General features: G+C 41.4%; 1 protein-coding gene across 1 annotated transcript in view; it reads right to left on the bottom strand.

The window, feature by feature from the left end:
- Window positions 1–8380: 8380 nt before the first annotated feature.
- Window positions 8381–24286, bottom strand: part of UBA6 (ubiquitin like modifier activating enzyme 6) — a 92577-nt gene continuing 76671 nt past the window's right edge. Inside the window, exons 32-33 of the mRNA XM_075861572.1 lie at window positions 20962–21056; window positions 8381–13978 (exon numbers count right to left, since the gene is read on the bottom strand). Coding sequence (XP_075717687.1) covers window positions 13843–13978; window positions 20962–21056 — 231 coding nt within the window. The 3' untranslated portion in view covers window positions 8381–13842. The remainder of the gene's footprint in view (window positions 13979–20961; window positions 21057–24286) is intronic.

The raw sequence follows: 24286 nt of genomic DNA, 5'->3' as shown, positions 1-24286 counted from the left end.
ATGGGATGGAGCACAGCTTGCTTTTAGATTTCGTGTCTCCTGACCACATTTTGAGCCACAATGCTCTTCTAGCAGCATTTGACAGAGCCCCATTCCTGGCAGCAAATCTAATGGATTCGGCTGATGCGTCTACCAAGAATCCAGTTGTTATTTTTAGTAAGGGTAGAGATTCTAATATATCTTCTCTTGACGTTTTCATCATTAAATGGGCATCCAGTTGGTTTAACCAAATAAACATCGATCTTGCTACAGACATGGCAGCGATATTTGTGGAAATTAAAGCGGATGAAGATTCCCAAGCTCTTTTCAGCAATCCATCTGCTTTCCGGTCCATGGATTCCTTCAACTGAGAGGAATCTTCTAAGGGGATTGCGTTTTTTTTTTAGCAGCCCTAGTTACTGGGACATCAACCTTTGGGATCTCATCCCAAGGTTTTGTGTCTTCTGGATCAAAGAGAAGTCTGTTTTTGAATTCTCTTGAAATTAAGAGACTTTTTTCAGAATCCTCCTATTCCGCTGTTACCATTTTCCTGAGATTTCCATTCACCGGGAAAATCTATGTTTTCCTTTCCGTCAGGCCCCCAAACATTTCATCCTGCATGGTATGGGGTTGGTTTTCTTCTGGGATATCCATGGTCTCCCGTATTGCCTGGATTAAGGTATCGGACATATCAGAAGAAAAGTAAAAAAATTTCTCCTGTGTGGATGAGGTTGAAGGTAAGGGTATGTGCACACACAAACTCAAAAACGTCTGAAAATACGGAGTTGTTTTCAAGGCAAACAGCTCCTGATTTTTAGCTGTTTCTTTAGCAACTCACGTTTTTCACGACCGTTTTTTAAGCGGTTTTTCTATGGAGTCAATGGAAAACGGCTCCAAAAACAGCACAAGAAGTGACATGCACTAAGCCGTGTGAACATACCCTAAGAGTTTGTCTCCTTCTTCTAATTCACCCTCCGATAAATAAGAACATGCCTGCTTAGTCAGACCTGAGATGGTGGGCACCATTTTTGTTCTAATTCTGTCCGTGTTTTTTTTGCACGGGAGCGTGACAGAGTTTCTTGAGGAGGGGCGAGGGAGGCTACTGACTGATTCACTTCCTCACGAATAATATCCCTCAGTTCAGACATAAACGTAGGCTGTTCTTCTTTCAGTAGTTTTGAGATACAATCCTGACAACTGTTTTTTATGCGATTCTAATATAATAATTTTTTCCCACAAGTCGCACATTTAATACCTTTTTCTTTTTAGGATCTGTTTGTCTCTGAGAGGAATCATTATTCTAGAGTAAACAAAGGCAGATAAAGCAAGGTCTACTTACAGAGTCTGTCTTATATATACTCTATTATCTATTGCTACTATCATGCAACAACAAGGTTGGACTTTATTGCTTGCTGAGGTAAGTAAAAATCTGATCGCATTGGTGCTGTTCACTGCCCTTCACGGAAAGCGGCGATAACAGACAGCAAGTAGGCCATAAATATAGCAGATTATATAGTAAAATTTTATCTGCAAACAGGCGAAATATATCGCTGCTGATCCCAATAACGAGGATGGGTAGTGCATGCCATATGCAATACACAAGCTAGTTAGCTTAAAGGAACAGTGTCATCACAAATTATTTTTTTATATGTTAAAGATGTTAGTGCTTTATTAAAAACGTTTATATTCATTTGTGTGTTTGTGTTTTACTTTTTCTTATTTTTACACTTTTTCTTCCCTATGGGGGCTGCCATTTTTTGTTCCATTTCTGTCTGTGTCGATTAACGACACATACAGACATGGAATACGGCAGCCACAGTCCCATAGGGACTGCGAACGGCTCCCGTCCCATTGACTTCAGTGTACGGCGTCTGTGTGGGAACTGCGCATGCGCCGCTCCCACACAGTCCAATTCGAAATTGGCGCCGTCCGGCGCCATTTTCCTGTGGACCGGAAGTCGCGGCCGGACAGTAATATTACTACTTCCGGTCGCGGCTTCCGGATTTGTGCACTTGGACCAGCGGCAGCAAACGGAGCGGACGGGCCGGAGGGAGCCGCGGCGGCAGGAGCAGGTAAGAGATTTCAATGTATGTTCGTGTTTGTGTGTGTTTACTACTGTATGTAAACCTACTACACTGTGTGTTAGCTCAAAAAATGGCGACACACAGTGTAGGAGGTTACACCGTTCAAACCTCTCGTTTATCCCGGCACTAGCCAGGATAAAGGAGGGGGGGATGCTGAGAGCTCACTAGAGCGAGGGCTTTTAACCCAATGTTGCAATGCTGCAATTTTGGGAATAGCTCCATCTAGTGACCAAAAATGGGTAGTATTATAAATTTTGAATTAATTTATAATATTTCCTGACTCGTGGAAAAAATAAAAAAAATTTGAACAATGTTTAATCACCCACACACTAAATGTTTAATTTAAAAAAAAAACCATGTTTTTCTGGCAACACATTGCCTTTAAATACCGCATAGTGCCACTGTTCACAGCCTCTTACAAACTTAAGGTGGGAACTAACTATGAGCACATTATAATCAGAGCACTCTCTGTAGTGCTCATTCACACAGGTTACCGCACCGCTGCTATTTCTGTCAGAGATGGCCAGCGTGGTATAACAATACAATGTGGACTGCTGTAGGAATTTAATAATTGTAATTGACATAAATAAAAAACTAAACCAGCACAATACTATATTGCAATTCATCCTAATGAATATGGATTAACAGCAAGTGCTGATGCATTCAGTGAACATAAGAGAACTTTAAATTACTGACAATATCTATAGAATAGCAAGCTTATAGTGGCACAGCATAGAACAAGAATTTGATACAATGTCTATTTACTAATAGAAAATAATGTAACTATCAGTGCACATAAAAACTGATACAATGTTCAATGACTGACAGCAAATGCTGATTCACATAGTGCATACAATATACCAATGTGATCAGATTTTTACTTACCTCAGCAAGCAATAAAGTCCAACCTTGTTGTTGCATGATCGTAGCAATAGATAATAGAGTATATATAAGACAAATTTTGTTCTCCAAGTGCAGGATAAGGGGTCTTCTGCACTGCTATAAAAATTTGACCTACATTGAGAAATATATAGAATTATTTTAACCTAAATATATTAATAAAGTTTATTGTTTTCAATTCCTAATAGGAACCACAATTCTTTCCCCTTCTTCCTATTTCCAAATTATAAAAATAACTTTAACTGGTGGTTTACACCTTTGTGGTTCCCCAAAACTCACTTTGTATATATAAAAAAGTGAGGGTATCAGCAAAATCTCTATTTTTGACTACTTACAGAGTCATAACCCATACCCCAAGGATGAGATTCACATGACCCTGGGACATATCTGGAATTCCATTAGAATGAGGTAGGTCCATCCCTGCTACAAGCAAATAATCCAATATCCAAGTCAAAAGATATATGCTCTAAGGCTGTATATATAAATCCACGTTAGAGGTATTAGCTCTAACACATACCTGTGTGGGTCCCTTTATATGCGGGCGTTTTTTTTATTTCCCTCCTTCCAAGATGGCCGCAGACCAGAAGTAGCCCGGCCTAGTTTCCGGTGATGGGGCTACATCATAGCAGGCGACTCGTCACTTCCGGCTACGCGGCCGCTGACGAGGATACTTCCAGGGCACCAAACCTATGGAGCTACCAGTCCCCGCATGGATCTCGCAGCCCCTCGGCCGAAGCCTGGACTTGGGAATCCAGAACCAGCACGCTACCGGAATCCAGCCTTGGATTCCTAACGTAGGCGCTTCGGTTGGGGAGCTAAGGGACCTCTCGTTAGAGAGGTATTTAGCATAGGCACATGGGGGGAATAAAATGGAAAGTATGCGGACTCCCCGAATTCTCCAGGAGCGATCTCTCTGCTCCTGGCGCTGTAGGGACAGAAAGAACACTGCCAAGTGGGTGGTGGAAGGGTCCTTTTAACCTCTCAGTCTTCCTGTCCCTATAGACAAGCTACGCGTTTCCATGCCGTACCGGCATCTTCATCAGGATAAAAATGCTTTGAAACGCATAGCTTGTCTATTTCTCTTTACATTAAACCTTGAATATTGTTCATTTCAATCTACATTAACAGCAGCGCCAAAATAAACCAGAGAAAAAGAGTCCGTATATATCCACATATGAAGAAATTACACATCTTTATTGATAATAAATACACAGAATAACAAAAAGCAGAGAATCTAAAAATGAGTCCTTGACTAAGTCACAGTTACCAATATTGAACGGAATATTAAGTCACATAAGAGTATACAGGTTTAATTGATAATCAAAATTACTCCTACACAGGGTATCTCTATAAAAATGTATAAATAATAAGATGTAAATACAAAGAGTACAGCAGACCAGACCATTAGCCTAAGTGAACTAGTGTTCCTAAGGAAATAGCAAGTGTCCCTATGAATCCAGTAAATGGACTTACCCATATTGAGGAGAATCGTGTGACCCAGAGTGTGGAAGTGCGCCCCGACGCGCGTTTCGCTTATAGCTTTCTCAAGGGGTTAACAGCAGCGCCAGTATGGTCCTTTTTTCTACTCTTTTTTTCCCCAATCAACTATCTACTGGCAACATCACTTGGTTGTTGCACACCGGATCTAGGCAGCAGCTGTTTGTGCTATAGTGCACCTTTTATCACAAGTGTTGTACCTGCCAGTATTCAACACTTACAAGGTGAGCACTAACTGTGTTTACTCTTGCTCTCTCTGTGTACCATGTTAATCTGCACTATGTGTCGCCGTGTCTTTTTCTCTGTTTTAGTTCACATTGTCCCTATAGAGGTCAATAGGGCAACCTCCTGTGGTGCCGTCATGAGGGATGTACTCCTTTTGCATGAATTACTACATGAATGCGGCGTGGCACAGAGGCGATCAGCTTGTGGCACTACTGAGGTGTTATGAAAGTCAAGGTTGCTTTGATAGCGGCCTTCAGCTCATCTGCATTGTTGGGTCTGGTATCTCTCATCTTCCTCTTGACAATGCCCCATTATGGTCCTTTTTTCTACTCATTTTTTCCAATCAACTATCTACTGGCAACATCACTTGGTTGTTGCACACCGGATCTAGGCAGTAGCTGTTTGTGCTATAGTGCACCTTTTATCACAAGTGTTGTACCTGCTATTGGCCTTCTCTCAATCAAACTCCTCCCACTATCTAGTATAAATGGAGCGACATTCACCTCTCCTGTCAGTACCCCTTGATAAAGCTACCGCGAAACGCGCGTCAGGGCTCGCGGTGTGGGGTTCACCGGAGGCTAACTATGACACATACTGGTTGGTATAGTCCTTGGGACTGGGTTTGAACTGTGGTTACTCCCTGGATACCAGTGTGTGTTGTGTGCTGTCTTCTCTTTATACTCGCTGTTGGTTCATTATTTGTTCTATTGTATAGGCATGGCAGTTTGTATCACACTTGTGGTCTTTGGATTCTTTCATATATAGCATGCCTTTCTGAGCTACCTTATATAGATGTTTGATCTTCCTCTGAGTATACTTCATTTGTCATAGCCTTAGTGCTCCCCACAGCTATGCATTTTAACTGTTTGTTATATTTTAGGTCTTGATGGCCAATATGTTTTTATATGTATTTCAATAAAGCATTGTGATTATTACAAGGTACAAATTTGTACTTGTTCTATTTCTTCCTTTTTGGATGTGTGATAGGTCCACATGTACAGTTATAGGTATTCACAAATTAATAGAAATTCCCCCTTTTAAAGTATATAGAATAGTCACTGACGATTCAAAAGTGTAAGTGTGTGTGTGTGTGTGTGTGTGTGTGTGTGTGTACACACACTATATATATATATATATATATATATATATATATATATATATATATATATATATACCGTGTTTCCCCGATAGTAAGACACCCCCGATTGTAAGACGTATCGGGGGTTTCAGGGGGGTCGGCTAATATAAGCCGTACCCCGAAAGTAAGACATATGTCTTACTTTCGGGGAAACACGGGGGTATTGCCGCCTCCTGCCCACTTCCGCGCCGCCCCTCTCCATACGTCACCGCGCCGTCCCCTGCACTTGTCAATGCCGCCTCCTGCTTAAAATACGGTAATGCACACAGTATTAACTCCTTAACGCCGAAGGACGGATATATCCGTCCTCAGCAGCTGCTAGTTCGCGCAGGAGGACGGATATATCCGTCCTGTGATGGCGCGGGTACTGAGACTGTACCCACGCGATCAGCGGCAGGAGCACGGCTGTTATACACAGCCTGGCTCCTGCTGCAACTGCCGGAATCGAAGCGCGCGCCGATTCCGGCAGTTTAACCCATTAAATGCCGCTGTCAATAGTGACAGCGGCATTTAATGTGTTTGACAGAGGGGGGAGCTCCCTCTGTCACCCGATCGGCGCCCCCGCAAACAAATCGCGGGTCGCTGTCGGGTTTCCATGACAGCCGGGGGTCTAACAAAGACCCCCAGGTCTGCCTTCAGCATCTGCCTGTTAGGCGATGCCGGAGGCATGACCTAATAGGTTGCCTGTCAGTTTTACACTGACAGGCAATAATGCTTCGGTATACTAAGTATACCAAAGCATTATATATGCGATCGGCACATCGCATAGTGAAGTCCCCTGGTGGGACTAAAAAAAAAAATGTAAAACAGTTAAATAAAGTTTGTGAAAAAAAATAAATAAATAATTCGATTTTTTTTTTCCAATATAAGACATACCCCGAAAGTAAGACATAGTGGGGCTTTTGGGGATAAAAAGAAAGTAAGACACTGTCTTACTTTCGGGGAAACACGGTATATATATATATATATATATATATATATATATATATATTATATATATATATATATACTCATTTATTTACGATTTGAAAACTCCTCTATTAACCCCATAATAACCAAGCTTGTCTGGACTCAAGTCTATGAGGATCCTTGAAAAAGGGACCCACACAGGGGCAACGCGGATGTGGCAAAACTGCAGTTTTTCACGTCCAAGTTTCCCCATGTTCGCCTGAATAAGGCCTAAGCATGAGTACATCCTTTGGATCATGTTCTTATATCTAAATATTGATCATTGAGGGGGTTTCAGCTGCTGGACCCACAGTAGTGAACAGTTCTCCAATTGGTCTTGATGTAGAAGAGGGGCTGGCCCAACTAGATGATCCCTTTAAAGAAGCACTCCATTTTATTTATTTTCATTTCCCCCTCCATTTGTACATTGGTGTTCCAGTGGGGTGCAGTGTGCAAAGATTTTTACCGATCCGTGCATTACATCATTTTTGGGTCCAGCGGCACCCACAGGATCACATTCGGACCCAGACTGGAATCCCTGTACTTTTGGGAAAACCGGTACTCCGGCTCTTAATGCATTCTTATGGAGCCTCGTTCGGGCTCCCACAGGAATGCATTGAGAGCATAAGTTCCGGTTTTCACAAAAGTACAGCGATTCTAGAGTAGGTCAGAATGTGATCACGCGGGCGCCACTGGACACGAAAATGACGTGATGCGCGAATCGGTAAGTATCTTTGCACACATCCCCCCCCCCCCCACAAACACCAGTGTACAAATGGAGGGCAAAATATATATATATTATATATATATTAAAAAAAAAAAAAAAAAAAAAAAAGTGGAGTGCTTCTTTGATGCAACTTTAACGAAGTTGTAACGTGAAACCAGTCCATAAGACCACCTCTCTTGTCCAGACCAGATTTTCTGCCCCCCCCCATATAAATATTTATTTTATGCATGCTGGCCATGTTCTCCTAGAAGACCTTTTTAATGCTATTTTCGGTGGTCGTCTCAGAGGTTTTACTGTATTTGTACATGTTCATATTTTACCAATGAATAATCCTCAATTGTTTATGATTTGTACATAAATAAAAGTAGAGCCTTATATAGGTAAACAACGATGGAAGAGTAGAAGGTCTAGTTTAGAAAATGTCAAACAATGCTCAGTGTAGAGATGAGAAAATGGGTCTAGGAAAAGGTAAACTAAATTATACTCAAGAGTAGCTGAACGGTCATTAAGCGTACGATGCATCGTATAGATGGGCTCTCCCTGTTCGGCAGAAATCAGCTCACGTAGAACGTCTGGACTCCCGGTTTTACTGAACTTACATCAGAATAGAGCATGATCAACGTTACATCCTCCCGAACCACATTGGGCCTTGGTGTTGCTTGTGTAATATGGACAATGACACACATCTGTATTATCCAGTCAGACCGATCAGAAAGCGATGGCATATCCTAGCAATATGCCATCATCTTCTGCGATGGTAATACCCAGATAAAAGGAAAAAAAACCCACTTGTTTCAAACTCCCATTTAGAGACCAAACCCCAAAACAATAATGCTAACGTGATGAAGATATGTGAACAATAAAAACTCAGGAGAACTGACAAATATTAACTGCTCTTTTATTCAAATATTGACTAGAATTATACTATGTACTGAAAAGTCAGTCTTACAACCAAAATATTACATCTTTAAAACACTTCATAGCGGCAGACTTGTCATTGTTGCAATGGCCTTGCTTGCATATGGCAATGAATGCCCCTGAGCATAAAAAAAAAACAAACCAAAAACATAAGAAAACAAGGAATGCAACTCTTGTTTGATAGCTTGGCTCATTTATCTGCTTTCCATGCTGAACCCCTGGACTATCCAGTAGGGATACGTTTTATGAAGTTCAAGTCATATGTAAGACAGTGTTATACAACATCAATCTCACTGTGGTAGAGAAGAAAAAAAAAAAAAAGGGAGGAGGGCACAGGTAGCCACGTATATACTAGGCAACAAGACACGTGTCAACTGCCATCTAAATAAAGCGAAAGAAAAATGTAGTCCAGTTGCTGAAAAAAACTTCCTAGTCGTATGACTTCAGAACCAGTCTCGGGGCAAGTGTCCCACAATCACCGCAAAGTTAGAAGGGATGCTTGATGTGAACCTACCAGGTTCAAGATCATCCATACATTGAATTAGTTAAAATGGCGTGTTCATCGGAATATAAATAAAGCTTAATCATTTTATAGTGATTTCAAATCTGTTTGTGGTCAGTGAATGGAAACATTCTTGTTTAAATCCAGAAACGGAAAACTATCCAATAGACAGATGGACATATAAAAATACAGCTCTGATACACTAACACAGGTGTATGGCTTAACCCCTTCCCGACATATGACATACAGTTACGTCATAGCCGGGTAGGGGAAGCATGGAGCGGGCTCACGGAGTGAATCGCTCCATACGATGCGGGTGTCGGCTGTATGTCACAGCCGACACTTCAGAGTAACTAGCGGCATCGCGCTAGAGCGCGATCCCGCTAGTTTAACTCGTTAAATGCCACGGTCAATAACGACCGCAGCATTTAAATCGTTAGAAAGAGGGGGGCGGCCCCCTCTAACAGTTCATCACGCCCCCCACGCAACGCAATCGCGCGGGGGGCGATGGCCTAATGAAGACCCCCAGGTCCACCATCTTTGTGCGCCTATGCAAATGTTATTTTTCGCTGATTTTCCCAAATAGTCGATGCAAATGACAGTCAGTATAATCTTCAATCCATCAACGCTTGGAATATAATGCAAATTTTATTGAACAAATCTAATAAGATTTTTTTTTTTTTTAAAGTAAAAAACTCAAAATGTACGGTTTCAAATTATTATGCACAACAGAGATCAACACATTTTAAAGAGAACTAAAATGGTAATTTGTTGAATTTGCAGCATCAGGTGGTCAGAAATCCAAAGCTCTCTCAATCAAAAAAAACTTAGCAGGCCAAGTTACATGTTAACATAGGACCCCCTTCTTTGATATCACCTTTACAATTCTTGCATCCATTGAATTTGTGAGTATTTGGACCGTTTCTGCTTGAATATCTTTGCAGGATGTCAGAATAGCCTCCCAGAGCTTCTGTTTTGATGTGAACTGCCTCCCACCCTCAGATATTTTGCTTGAGGATGCTCCAAAGGTAAAAGGTTCTCAATAGGGTTGAGGTCAGGGGGACATGGGGGCCACACAATGAGTTTCCCTCCTTTTATGCCCATAGCAGCCAATCACACAGAGATATTCTTTGCAGCATGAGATGGTGCATTGTCACGCATGAAGATAATTTTGCTACGGAAGGCACGGGTCTTTTTGTACCACGGAAGAAAGTGGTGTCAAACTCTACGTACTTTGCAGAGGTCATTTTCACACACAGTCAGGGACCCTAAAGGGGACGACCAGCTCTCTCCCCATGATTCCAGCCCAAAACATGACTCCGCCACCTACTTGCTGACGTTGCAGCCTTGTTGGGACATGGTGGCCATTCACCAACCATCCACTACTCCATCCATCTGGACCATCCAGGGTTGCACGGACCTCATCAGTAAACACGGTTTGAAAATTAGTCTTCATGTATTTCGGAGCCCACTGCAACCGTTTCTGCTTGTGAGCATTGTTTAGGGGTGTCCGAATAATAGCTTTATGCACACTTGCAAACCTCTGGAGGATCCTACACCTTGAGGTTCGCGGGACTCCAGAGGCATTAGTGGCTTCAAATACCTGTTTGCTGCTTTGCAATGGCATTTTAGCAGCTGCTCTCCTAATCCTATTAATTTGTCTGGCAGAAACCTTCCTCATTATGCCTTTATCTGAAGGAACCAGTTTGTGCTCTGAATCAGCCACAAATCTTTTCACAGTACAATGATCACGCTTAAGTTTTCTTGAAATACCCAATGTTTTCATACCTTGTCCAAGGTATTGCTCTATTTCACGCTTTTCGGCAGCAGAGAGATCCTTTTTCTTTCCCATATTGCTTGAAACCTGTGGCCTGCTTAATAATGTGGAACGTCCTTCTTAAGTAGTTTTCCTTTCATTGGACACACCTGGCAAACTAATTATCACAGGTATCTGAGATTACAATCATCCAAAGAGCCCTAAAACACAATACCATCCATGAGTTTAATTGAAAAACTAATAATTAAATGTTTGACACTTAAATCCAATGTGCATAATAATTTGGAACACTGTGTATATATATATATATATATATATATATATATATATATATATATTTATTTGGTATCGCCATAAATCGTATTGACACGCAGAATAAAGTTAACATGTTGTTTTAATTGCACAGTTAATTCCATAAACCGGCGTGCAAAAAACCATGGAGGAATCGCTGTTTTTTTCATTTTCTACCCAGCTAAAAATAATTTTTTCACCGTTTCCTAGTACATTATACAGCCAAATAAATGGTGCTACGAAAAACTACAACTCGTCCCGCAAACATTAAGCCCTTATAGTACTATAGACGTAAAAATAAAGACGTTATGGCTTCTGGAAGGTGGGGAAGAAAAACGAAAATGAAAATCTGAAAGTTGTTTACGACAGGAAGGGGTTAAGGATAGATTTTTAGCCTCTGGGTGCAAACAAGAATGTTTTCATTAATTTACAGCAAGCAGTGATCATAATTCTTTTAAACTACTTTTATATCATTTAAGTCTGAGATTTGGACATTTCCCCCAAATAGAAACCTGTGAAATCTAAAATACTAACTGGTCACCGTTGGACCTGTGTATGGACTAGACTTCACCTATTTTGTGTGTCCATAGTAACATGACATGTGGAAAGGTTGTCCAATCACTGCTGGCCACCATGGCAGTTTCACCCATTTAACATCCCGTTGCAGTAATTGTGTGACGCAGCCACATTGTTAGTTATGGACATAGGTCTAGTGTATACACAGGCCAAATAGGGACTAGCAGCGCAGCACAGAATTTATTTAAAAGGGGTTGTCCACTTTCTGAAAACTTATGACCTATCCACCGGATAGGTCATCAGTATACGATTGGTGCGTGTCAGACATCCAGACCCTGCATCGATCCGCAACTCCGGCTACCTCCGTGCATCAGATGTTTGGAACAGGATGCAGTAGTTGGAGCCGGAAGCAGATGGCTCCGACCACTGCATAGCGGGCGTTCGGCGGAACTGCAGCTCAGCTCCTATTCAATACTGCAGCTCGGCCGCTATTTTTTGACCGGAGCCATCTGCTTCCGGCAACATCGTCCGGGTGTCGGACACATAATGATCATATACTGATGGATAAGTCACCAGTTTTCAGAAAGTGGAAAACCCCTTTAAGCACTATTAATTTTTTCCCCAGAAGACTTGCTATTTGGGAGAAATCGCTGGAATCTCAGACAACCCCTTAAGTTACATTATTTTTTGCTATATAAAGAATATACTTGATTTAACTGAAACTACGAAGCCCCATTGAAAAAGTTGTTGATTTAGTAGTAAAAGACGTGGTGGAAGAGTATTTATAGAGGAAAAAACATTTTACTGACCACATTGGCACAGAAACCAAGAAATAGATCAACTTTAAGACTGAAATGATTCCTGTCCATGTCTTTTTAACAAGTTCACAGACTACAGCAGAGTTAAGTTACACAGAACTAGACTAAAACATCGGATTTAAGGTTCTAATAATGAATGATCCCGAATAATGTGAATCATTCTGTCGCTGGGTGTCAATATTATAAGTTTTGCTCCTGCACTGATTTTTAAAAAAAATCTTTTTACAACAAACTGTAAAAGTAGTAGATCGGTAAAGTTAGCCTGTTGAGCTATGCATGCTATAGCTACAACTCAAGAGTGAGGAGTATTTTGGGTATGTGGACAGTTCACCAGCGTTCATGTGGATGACTTGTTTGATATAATTGGTACAGATTTTTGGTTTCCCCAAAAACCAGCAAATTTGCATGCTCCATTTTTCTCTTTGATGAGGTTCTACGATAAAATACACATCTGAATAGGAAAATCACACATCAAAATGATCACATTTGAGGGGGTTGGAAGGAGGGACTCTCAATGACGGAGAGTAAAGTTATGCGAGTTATTAAAACCCTCACTCAGAATCAGATAGAGTTGTCATAAAAGTGTCCATAGAAACAACCCTCTTAATAAATATATTAGAAATTTCCTAATTTTATGCTGGGAAACTAATTACAAAATGAACATTAAAGTAAAACGACCCTTTCAAAGCTATTCACCCTTACCGTGACCTATTAGCCACTGATTTTTAAAGTCCGGCACCAGCTAAGGCAAAATGGATGACTTAATAGAAGATTATTAAACCACAATGTCAGAATGTGTATGTAATCTATGTATAAAGAATTCATACAGAACACGCATTTATCAAGACATAAAACAAGATAAAAGGGTGCGTGTTTAGGCATAAACCTACTTTACGGTCAAACACACATTACACCACATCTTAAAATACTAAGGCATTTCAGAGGTCAGTGACTTATACCCTTATAAATGTACAGCAGAGCTTACGTTATCCTGTGTATGTATATACTGTAGTCTCCGATATAACTCAGTTACACCAGTAAAAAAAAAAAAAAAAAATCATCAGTGGAGTCACAGTATAAGTTACACGGAATAAGATTTGTTTCAACGTTGTATAAAACACACACATACATACACACGTAGCTGGATGATCTCATGTGCACATACTGACTACAAGGCACACCGACGTATTATTACTTGATCGTATTCTGCCACAATCCCCTTTTAACGTTTTAGGAAGAGGGACATTACAAAATTGAGCCCCCAATAATCTTTCCTGTTATTTTTGTTTTTTTATTATTTTTTTCTATACGATTATTTTTTGGGTTATAGCACAGAATATTGCATCCAAACATTCTGTAATCCAGTCCAAAGAAACGCATACAACAAAGCAAAGGGAGACACTATAGGTGCAGATTCCATGATGCAAGTATTAGTGCAAATCACTACTTCCTCTCTGTTAAGGCTTCACCCTGTTGTGACAAGTAGTACCAACACATATGGAGAACATCAGCACTGTTGCGGTTAATGGTTTTCCTTCTTGAAGTAGTATCTCACTGGGGGTCCAGGTAAATCTTCATCTTCATCTGTTTCTGGTGCAAAAGACACTGTTAGGTCGACATATTTTCTATCAGCTCCTGCCTTCACAAGCTTGTGCATTCTAGAGTGGAAAAAATGGATAGCACTCAATATACATAGCACACAACATTCTAACTACTCCCCCGTAGAGGTAAGAAACACAATAAACCTCATTTATCAACCAAACTGCTTTTTCATGTTTGCAGAACAGTTTAAAAATTAAGGCAGTTATGATTGGCTGTTATGGGTGAACAGTTTTTCTGTTAGGGTGTGTTCACAAAGGCAGGTTTTGTTCAGTTTTTTTTTTAATGCAGTTTTTGAAGCCAAATCCTGGAGTGATCATAAAGGGAGAAAAAGTAAGATTCTACTTCTCATCTTATTTGAAGCCACTCCTGGTTTTTATGTTAAAAAACAACAAAAAGCCTGAACAAAAACCGCATGTGTGAATACACACTTAGGCCCCATGCACACAATCGTAAAAACGCCTGTCATTACGGGCCCATAGACTTCTATTGGCCACGGGTACCTTCCCGTTTGCGTACGGGAAGGTGCACGGGCCGTTGAAAAATATAGAATATGTCCTATTTCAGGCCGTAATTACGGCACGGGCAGGCCCATAGAAGTCTATGGGGCTCCCGTAATTACGGGTGGCTACGTGTGTGCACCCGTTCCTACTGGAGCGTTGCTAGGCGACAGGGGATTTCAATTTTTGAATAAAGAGAAGCAGAGAAAATGGCGTCTGAGCGATCATGTGAACCATTGTGACATTTCCAGCCCCCCATTTTTACGGATCCATAGATACGTGTGGAATACGGACGACAACGGACCCGTATTTACAGGCAGGGGTCCGTAAATATGGGTTAAAAACGTGTGACAAAGGACCCGTATTTACGAGAGGGAAAAAATATGGTCGTGTGCATGGGGCCTAGACAGTTTCCACAAACGAGGCCAGCAAATTAATTTAATTGTTTCTATCTGTTCAATACACTGCAAGACCCATAACATATGCCTTCCCCAAAACAATGTAATAATTGAGAGCAATGTTCTATGGACAGCAATGCATCATTGCCCTGCTGGCAAGATGTAAATAAAACTTAAAAGGGGTTTTCCAGTCCCTAAAATTGATGGCCTATCCTCAGGATAGACCATCAATAGCTGATCGCTCGGGGGCCGACTGCCGTGTCCCCCGCTGTTCAGATGCTTTTAAGGCGCTGCAGCTTTCGTACAAGTGCTGCTTGCCCTTTATTACAGTCATTGCGCGAACTGTGAATCCTCGACACAGCAATAGCTTCGGTTCACATTATTACAGCCTTCTGCCATTCACTTCAATGGGAGAAGGTTGTAATACTGTGAATCGCCGCTACTGCTGTGTCGGCGACTTACAATACGAGCAGTGACCGGAATGAAGGGGAATCAGCGCTCATACGAGCGTTACTCCCCCCTTCAAAATAGGTGATCGGCGGGGATCCCGGCAGTCAGACCCGAGCAATCGGCTATCGATGGCCTATCCAGAGGCCATTCATTTTTAGGGACTGGAAAACCTCTTTAAATTATTGTACAATTAACTGGAAACATCATGGATCCTGTATACTTTGCGGTCAGTAAACAAAAACATTCACCAGCTGAAAACCCAACCTGATCATGTCCATAAGGCACAGTTGCGGGAGCCATTACAGGAGAGAGCTCAAATACACTGAATAAGCCATGTACCTTCTGCCTGGAGATGGAGATGGAGGAGGAGGAGATGGAGGAGGAGGAGATGGAGGAGGAGATGGAGGAGGAGGAGATGGAGGAATACATTTTATTTTGCCACTGTATCTAAATTAGGTTTGTGTGTCTACCAAATCAGGTAGTGTCCGGTGTCTAGAGCTCCAAACACCCGGCCCCATCTGCAGTTGATTGACTGCTCTTGAAGTTGAAAAGCAGTGCCGTCAATCAACTTAAAGGGTAGGTTTTGGAGCTCAGCAAACCTCATTTGCATACAGGACGCAGTGGAATAAAAGTAATTTTCTACACTGATGCAAGATCTTCCACTCTGGTATGTCCTCCTTCCTTTACCCGATCGCTAAAGAGCGGTGTCAGCCTACAACTTTTCATTATACAATGATTAAGTTGTAATTATTTAAAGGGGTATTCCGGTTTCGGAAGATGAACTGTAAGGCCCCATGCACATGACCTTTGAATTCATCCATAATTACAGACACATTCATTTCTATTGCCCACGGACACGTTTCCATATATTTAAGGGAAGGTGACCGTACCGTAGAAGGGCTCCACAAAAGATAGGAAGTAGTGTTTTTTGCTTTTACAGACCGTGCTCCCATACTTTATATGAGAGAATGTCCCACAAATGCGGGTGGCCGTCAGCGGCTGGCGGTGCCAGTAATCACGGACTGTGATTACGGGCACGGTCGTGTGCAGGGGGCCTTATTCATTGTATAACAAAAAGTTTTACAAATTTAGCAATATACTTTTTGCATCAATTCCTCATGATTTTTAAGATCTTTGATTGCAGTCAGTCATTCTATAGGAACAGTCGGGGGGTGAAAATCTGTCCATGGTTACGTGATCACATAGGTGCATGACTCATTACAAGACAGAGCTCTGATAACTGCACTGTTACAAGCCATGCACCTGTGTGAATCACATGGCCAAATATTGACAGTTAATAGAAGAGCTGCCGTAGGAGAGACGACATGTGTGATTATGTCCTTACTGGACATGTATTATGTGCATAATATGCAACGTATATCCCCCAACTTGTCACTTAACCCCTTAGTGACCAGCCCATTTTAGGCCCTAATGACCAAGCTATTTTATTTGTTTTTCTATAGTCGCATTCAAAGAGCTCTAACTTTTTTATTTTTTCGTCTACATAGCTGTATGAGGACTTGTTTTTTTGCGGGATTAGTTGTACTTTAGCACCATTTTAGGGTACATATAATTTTTTTATTAACTTTTATTAACTTTTTTTCGGGGGATTATAACAAAAAACTGAAATTCCACCATTGTCCTATGCGTTTTTAAATTGACGCCGTTCACTTTGCGGCGTAAATAACATGTTACCTTTATTCTATGAGTCGGTACGATTACGGCGATACCACATATGTAGAGGTTTTTTATGTTTTACGACTTTTGCACAATAAAAACACTTGAACTAAAATTATTTGTTTTTGCATCGTCGCTTTCCAAGAGCCGTAACTTTTTTATTTTTCCATCAATGTAGTGATTTTTTGGGCTTGTTTTCTGCGGGACAAGACGTAGTTTTGAATGGTACTGTTTTGGGGTACATGGGACTTATTGATTCATTTTTATTATTACTTTTTTGGGGGGCAATGGAAAAAAATTGCAATTTCGCCATTGTTTTTTTTTTACGGTGTTCACCTTGCGGTTTAAATGACATATTAACTTTATTAATGGAGTCATTACGGTCGCGGCGATACCATATATGTGTACTTTTTTTTTTACTAAATAAAACCACTTTTTATGTATTTTTTTACTGTACTTTTTATTAATAACCTTTTATTTCACATTGGTGACTTATTTTATTAGTCCCACTAGGGGACTTTACTGTGCAATCTTCCGATCGCTGCTATAATGCTCTGATATAATTCGTATACCAGAGCATTATTGTCAGTCAGTGTAAATCTGATAGGCAATCTGTTAGGACGTGCCTCCGGCGCGTCCTAACAGGCATATGACCAGGGCAGACCTGGGAGCTTTTATCAAGCCCGCGGCTGCCATGACACCCCATCGGAGACCCGCGATTGCATTTGCGGGCCGCCGATGGGTGACAGGGGGAGCTCACTCCCTCTAAACAAAGTTATATGCCGCGGTCGCTATTGACTGTGGCATTTAACGGGTTAAACAGCCGCGATCGAAGTAAACTTCGATCGCGGGCGTTGGAGCAGGAGCTCAGCTGTCATCAGACAGCTGAGCCCCGGCTCCAGCCTGCACGGGAGACCCGTGCAGGACTTAGACTAGGCTCACGTGAAAAGGCGTCAGCCTAGCCTAAGGCCCCTTAGTGACTAACGTTAAAAGGCGTATTGTTGGTCACTAAGGGTTTAAGAGAACATTTTACCTGCCCATACTTGTGCAAAATGTAATGGGCAGTGCTGCACAAACCCTGAGGCACTTTTCATTTTTTCTCTACCCTCCTCCGTTATTTAGATAGATATCGGTGCCCGATATTTAGATAACCCCCTGAACAGTCAATGGGGCGTGTAATGGCAAGGTGGCGTGTTACTATGGCTGTGACACTGTCCAATCCGCTACAGACAGTGTTACAGCAAGAGCTGGAGAGGAGAGAGCGTGTGTGAGCGCATGCACTCTCACTCTTCATCTCTCGGCAGACAAGTACAAGACTGTCACACACGCTCTCCTCTCACCAGCTCTGCGATGTTACACACCCCCATGCCATTACATGCCATCTATGAAGGATGCTGGGTGAAAGGATTGTATACAAGCATAGGTATAGAGGGATAGATTGGTTTCAAGATGTAGGTATAGAATGGAATAATAAGGGGGGCAAAGCGGACACCATAATTGTATAGGCTTATATACGGGGAAGAGACAAGGTTGTTTGTACTTGCCCGCTGAGAGCTGAAGAGTGAGTGAGAGCGCACACGCTCTCCTCTCTCCAGCTCTTGCACTGTCCGTGACACGCCCCCTTGTCATTACACGCCCCTTTGCCAGGTCGGCAGACAAGGACAAGACTGATCTCTTGCGAGAGATCAGTCTTGTCCTTGTCTGCAGAGAGCTGAAGAGTGAGAGCGTGTGCGCACACACGCTCTCTCCTCTCCAGCTCTTGCTGCAGCACTGTCCGTAGCGGTTTGGACAGTGTCACAGCCATAGTAACATGCCCCCTTGCTATTACATGCCCCATTGACCGTTCGGGGGGGTTATTTAAATATCAGGCGCCAAATATAACGGCACTGATATCTAAATAACGGCGGAGGGTAGGGGGACAAAAAATATAAAGTGCCCCAGGGTTTGTGCAGCCCTGCCCATTACATGCTGCACATGTATGGGCAGGTGAAAGGTCCTCTTTAAAAATGGAGAGTAGCTTTAACCCTTTCACTGCCAATGATGTATGCAACAGGTCTTTATCCCTTATAGTCCTAGCAAAATCAATTGTTTAGAGTTTAGATCTTAGCTTTCAAAAGCTACCAGGATCAAAGGAGGCGGCATACACGCCAGTTACTGCACTTTGTTTCATATGAGTAAGAGTTAAATCTCTTCTTTTCCTGGCGAGGTTTCAGTTCTATATACATGCATATTTGATGTCAGATGTTTTTCAAGGTGGTGATTCAATACGCCTCTATTGTGATATGTACTGACCTTTATTTATAGATGTATATCCGCAACGTATATTCCTTGCCATGCTGCTTTTACCTAATCCTGCAAAATATCATATCTCACTCCATGGAAACCAATGTGGCGTTGTATATTTGGTGTTGGATATCTTTTTATTTTTGTGTTTTTATCTTTGTTGTTGCTTAAAATTAAGAAACATCTTTTTGATACAATATATATATTCTAGTCTATATGCTCCTTTTGCTCGATTTTGGTTTACATCATGTCTATTTGGGAGCCATAGGCTGTTCCCTTCTAATTTGAGACGGACTATTTATAGGAATAACAAATCAAAGATCTAGGTGCAGTATTTGGGATGCAGCACTCCTTTGACGCTGGGGAGGAGGATGATCAGTTTTACATCCTTGTTCTGTGTGTGTAGCCGAGGGGATCAGGACAAGCTTCAAGAGTCAACAGGAAGAAAGAGCCCAGCCTATTACAATCATCTCTCCCCTCATACAGCCTGCAGAGACCCCTGGGATGGGATACAGGAACGTTTCCTAATGTTATCATCCCCCTTACCAATTAGAGTATATGTGCTCTCAGACTGTCACATATAGGAGGCATTTTTACACATCTAATCACCACCCGCACCTAATCAGATCAACTCCATGACTTCTGGATTGTGGCGATTTTTCATCTCTTCACTTCTGGTGAATGTGAAGATATGTGCATATAGAGATAGGAAAAAGTGGTATGTATGAACTCTGCACATCTTAAACCTTTATCTTTAGGAGGTATTGTGCTTTTGGCCATAAACATGAGCTAGGCATTTTTTACAAAAATGTTACACTTTGATGCAAAATTGCATGAAGGCACCCATGAATGTTAAGTGCTGGATGGCATTTTCAAAATGTGGCAGGTGTCTACTTATATTTAAGACCTATATGGTTATGGTGGTATAATATTTTTATATTATAATTCAGGTTTTATTTGTGTATGTCAAAAGTGTGAACGTTGTCCCGAACAAAGAAATGTAAAAAAAAAAAAACACACATCTTAAAGAGACTCTGTCACCACATTATAAGTGCCCTGTCTCCTACATAAGGAGATGGGCGCTGTAATGTAGGTGACAGTAATGCTTTTTATTTAAAAAAAACGATCTTTTTTCACAAAGTTAGGAGCGATTTAAGTTTATGCTAATGAGCTTTCTTAATGCCCAAGTGGGCATACTTTTACTTTCGACCAAGTGGGCATTGTACAGAGGAGTGCATAACGGTGACCAATCAGCATCATGCACTCCTCTCCATTCATTTACACTGCACTAGCGATATAGATATATCACTATGTGCAGCCTCATACACAAGCCCTAACATTACTGCAGTGTCCTGATAATGAATACACATGAAATCCAGCCTGGACGTCATGTGTACTCACAATCCTGACACTTCTGAATCTTTTTTGTGAGATTCCGGCAAGTGAAACTAAATCTCGTTTAGCTCCGAGATTACTGTATACATAGCGCTAGTAGAGCACTGTGTAACCAACGATTAAGGCAAGAATGATAAAACAATGGAAATCCGTGTAGCCACCATTAGGGAGTGCCGTAAAAAGCTTTATCATAGGTTAAGGAGTAAAAAGTTGCAGTTTGACGCAAACTTCAGCAACGGTGAAAGTGAAATCTCGCTTACTTTCTAGTGATAATGTTCCTAATTTAAAAAGGGTTGTGCTGAAAAACTATCATTGTTATTCGAGCAGAGCAATACTTACGTAAGTTTAAGTCTTTTTGCGTGACCGGGCATAACTGGGATGTACAGCATTTTGACTCCTTGCACAACCATTGTCGGTTCTATCCCATACTGCTCCTGTAAACAAAAGCACAAAACATACATTTTGCCATTTACAGCCTTTTTACACACATGGTAAGTCATTTGTCAAACATATCGGGCCATTCAAAAAAAGGGACACCTCCAGCACTCGACATGTTCCACCTGCATACAAGTGAAGGTCACGTTCATAACATGTCCATTTCTCATTTCTTTATACGTTTGGCCATGACAGCCTGCTGACAGACTTGTGCTGCATCATATTCACTTCCATTGTTTTCCCAAGTGCTGTGTAGGCAGTGTTCCTATGGACACAAAGCTTGCGCAAAGGGAGAAGTAGTTGCTCATATCAAACAATTTTCCAGCTCTCATTTTTCGGACGCTTACTGAAAAATGAAAGCAGCAACCTGATTGGTTAATAGTCAACTGCACTATTTTCCTCTTAACCCCTTAAGGACACAGCCAATTTTGGCCTTGAGGACAGAGCAATTTTTTTACATTTCCCCTCTTTGCATCCCAACGCTCATAACTAGTAGTTGTATGAGACTTTGTTTTTTGCAGGACGAGTTGTACTTAATGTATTTGTACCAAAAAATGGTACCTACATAATCGTTTAATTTCTATAAATTTTTATTTTGGCGAAAAATGCAGAAAAAAAAAAAAAAAGCAGTTCCGCTGCAGTTTTAATATTTATTTTTTTACACCATACACCGACCGTCATAAATAATGTTATACATTTGTTGTACAGGTTGTTACGGTCGTGGTCATACCAAATATGTCTATTATTTCATGTTTTGGGACTAATATTTTAAAAAGTTTATTACAAAAAATGTGTTTGTGTTTTTTTTACTTTTTATTTATTTATTATTATTTTTTTTTTTATTCCCATAAAGGGATTTATCATTTAGATTTTTATTTTGTAACTGTATTGTACTGGCATAGATCTATATGCCAGTACATTAGCCTGTTACTTATCGTACACAGGCAGTTGTTAGGGCATACCTCAGTATGCCCTAACAACAGGAAATATGTTCAGACAGCCCTGGGCTCCTTCAATGGACCCTGGGCTGTCTGGCCATACGAGTTTTGGGCTTTGATCGCGTGACAGTTATTTTCTGTGACGCGATCAATGTGCAGTCCCCTCTCCTTGAACTCCACGATCAGCTTTCATCGCGGTGTTCAAAGGGTTAACAGCGGAGAGAAGATGTTTCTCTTCTCTCCGCTGTCAGAGCGGGGTCGTGGCTGTGTATTACAGCCGTTGCCCCGCTCTCGATCGCGCGCACAGAGACGACTGTCACACAGGACGAGTATGCTCGTCCTAATGCGCGAAGTGCTCGCCGCTCAGGACGAGCATACTCGTCCTGTGTCGGCAACCAGTTAAACTAGTTTAGATAAATCCCTCCCCTCTCCGTATCTTAACAATGCACACAAGGCTATATTCACACTGTCTGCAGTGCATATTGGACGTGCGTTTGTACATGTTTGGCGTATATGTTAGGAGCTTTTACCAAGGGGCCCCATTAACCTACCTACACCGGGGAAGTATCAGCATACCTTTTTTCCCCACTGTATTGAATAGCATAGTTGTCTACGCTATTCATTACAGACGTCCTCTCTATCTAGTGCCGTATAGCTTTTTTTTCCTCTTTAAATAAGTCAACGGGTGACATAACATACAGTGGTGTAGGTCGGAGGTATAGTTCTGCAGTCTTTCCAAATATTTACATCCAACATACTCTGCATTGTGGATAGAGCATAACAGGGTAACGTGAACATCTTGAGAAACATTAAATTGAACAAAGCAAATGACGAATGGAGAGGGTGGAAATGCAATATTCATATTTTAAAATGCCAGAGGCTAGGAAGACCACTTTTTTTAAAACCCCTCTGATGGGCGAGTAGTACTATGTGACCAGTGAATAATCGATAGATGTGACACAGACCTACCTCAATTGGTAGTTTGATGGTGACCAATATACCCTGATCGGGTATATGGACAAAGGTTGTCTTTTAAGCGGGAAACCCTTTAATCACACTTTAATGAAAAGGTTATACAATTTTCCAATATACTTCTGATTTAATTCACCATTTTTAAGATCTCTACTTGCCGTCAGTGAATGCTTACTGGCCACATCCGAAACGCATACAGATCACTTCTCACAACGAAGGCTTTGAAAAAAATGTATCAGACTAAGCAATCCACATCAAGAGCACATCTCGTCCTCTCCTGCCCTCAGGGTTTGCTACAACAATGCATTAGTATGGGTAAAATGTATCAGCTTTGAGTCTAGGCCGTTTAGCTCACTTAGGCTAGTTTTTTCGCAAGTGTAATTAAGGGCATATTTTCGTGGCAATCGTATGGGCATAAAATGTGCCTGTATTACGCTGGTGTAAAACATAGGATTGCCTACATTGGATACCACTGTAACAAATGCTAAGATGTAAAAAGTATTCGACTCTTGCCCATGACTCACAGATTAGTGCACACTGCTGCTCTATTCTGTAGGAACAAGCCCTGACGGACCAAGTCAATAAATATTGTTAGTGTCTGTTGCTAAATAGTTCTGTCACGCATCTTGTGCGAACAGTGCCTTAATTGTACAATGTTTCATTCACTGGCAGCAAGCAGAGATTGTGAAAAGTAAAAAATAAATAAATAAAGGGGAGATTTATAATAAACCATTTACTGGAGTAGGATGCAACATTTATTAAGAGGTGAACACCTCTTAATAAAATGTATTGCATCTTTAGTTTAGCTGTGCGCCACATTTGTGGCATAACAATCGTGGTCGCAGGGAGTGCGACTGTGGCCGCGCCCAATCCACGCAAACTCTCATAGCAGGCCGCAGCTCATACAAGTCGAGCAGCGTTCAGAGAGCTATGACACATACAACGCCCTAGCGCTGCCCGGCGTCAGTACCTTGTATGAGCCAGGGCCTGTAGTAAAAGCCTGATGGGAGAAGTGGAGCGGTGAGTACATCATTCGTTTTTTCGATTAGGAAAAGGCAAGGTATTGCCTGACCGGTGGGGAGAGAATGTCTACGCCTGACAAGCTGGCGGAACTTTCACCACTTTCTGGTGTAAATTATAGTAAATCTGTTGGGCCATAGTTACACATCCACTTTGGCTAAGGCACAACCCTTTCCCAAAAGTGGCAAGGGCGGCATAAAATGCCCAAAAGCCGCAATTTACCCTGCAGTTTTCTGGCTTAAAAAGATTAAGGATTCCACCATTGTATATTGGAAAATAGTAAAAAAGAAAACAAAAAA

This window comes from Rhinoderma darwinii, chromosome 1, assembly GCF_050947455.1.
Source record: "Rhinoderma darwinii isolate aRhiDar2 chromosome 1, aRhiDar2.hap1, whole genome shotgun sequence".
NCBI lineage: Eukaryota > Metazoa > Chordata > Amphibia > Anura > Rhinodermatidae > Rhinoderma > Rhinoderma darwinii.
This window is presented reverse-complemented; position numbering and strand designations above follow the sequence as displayed.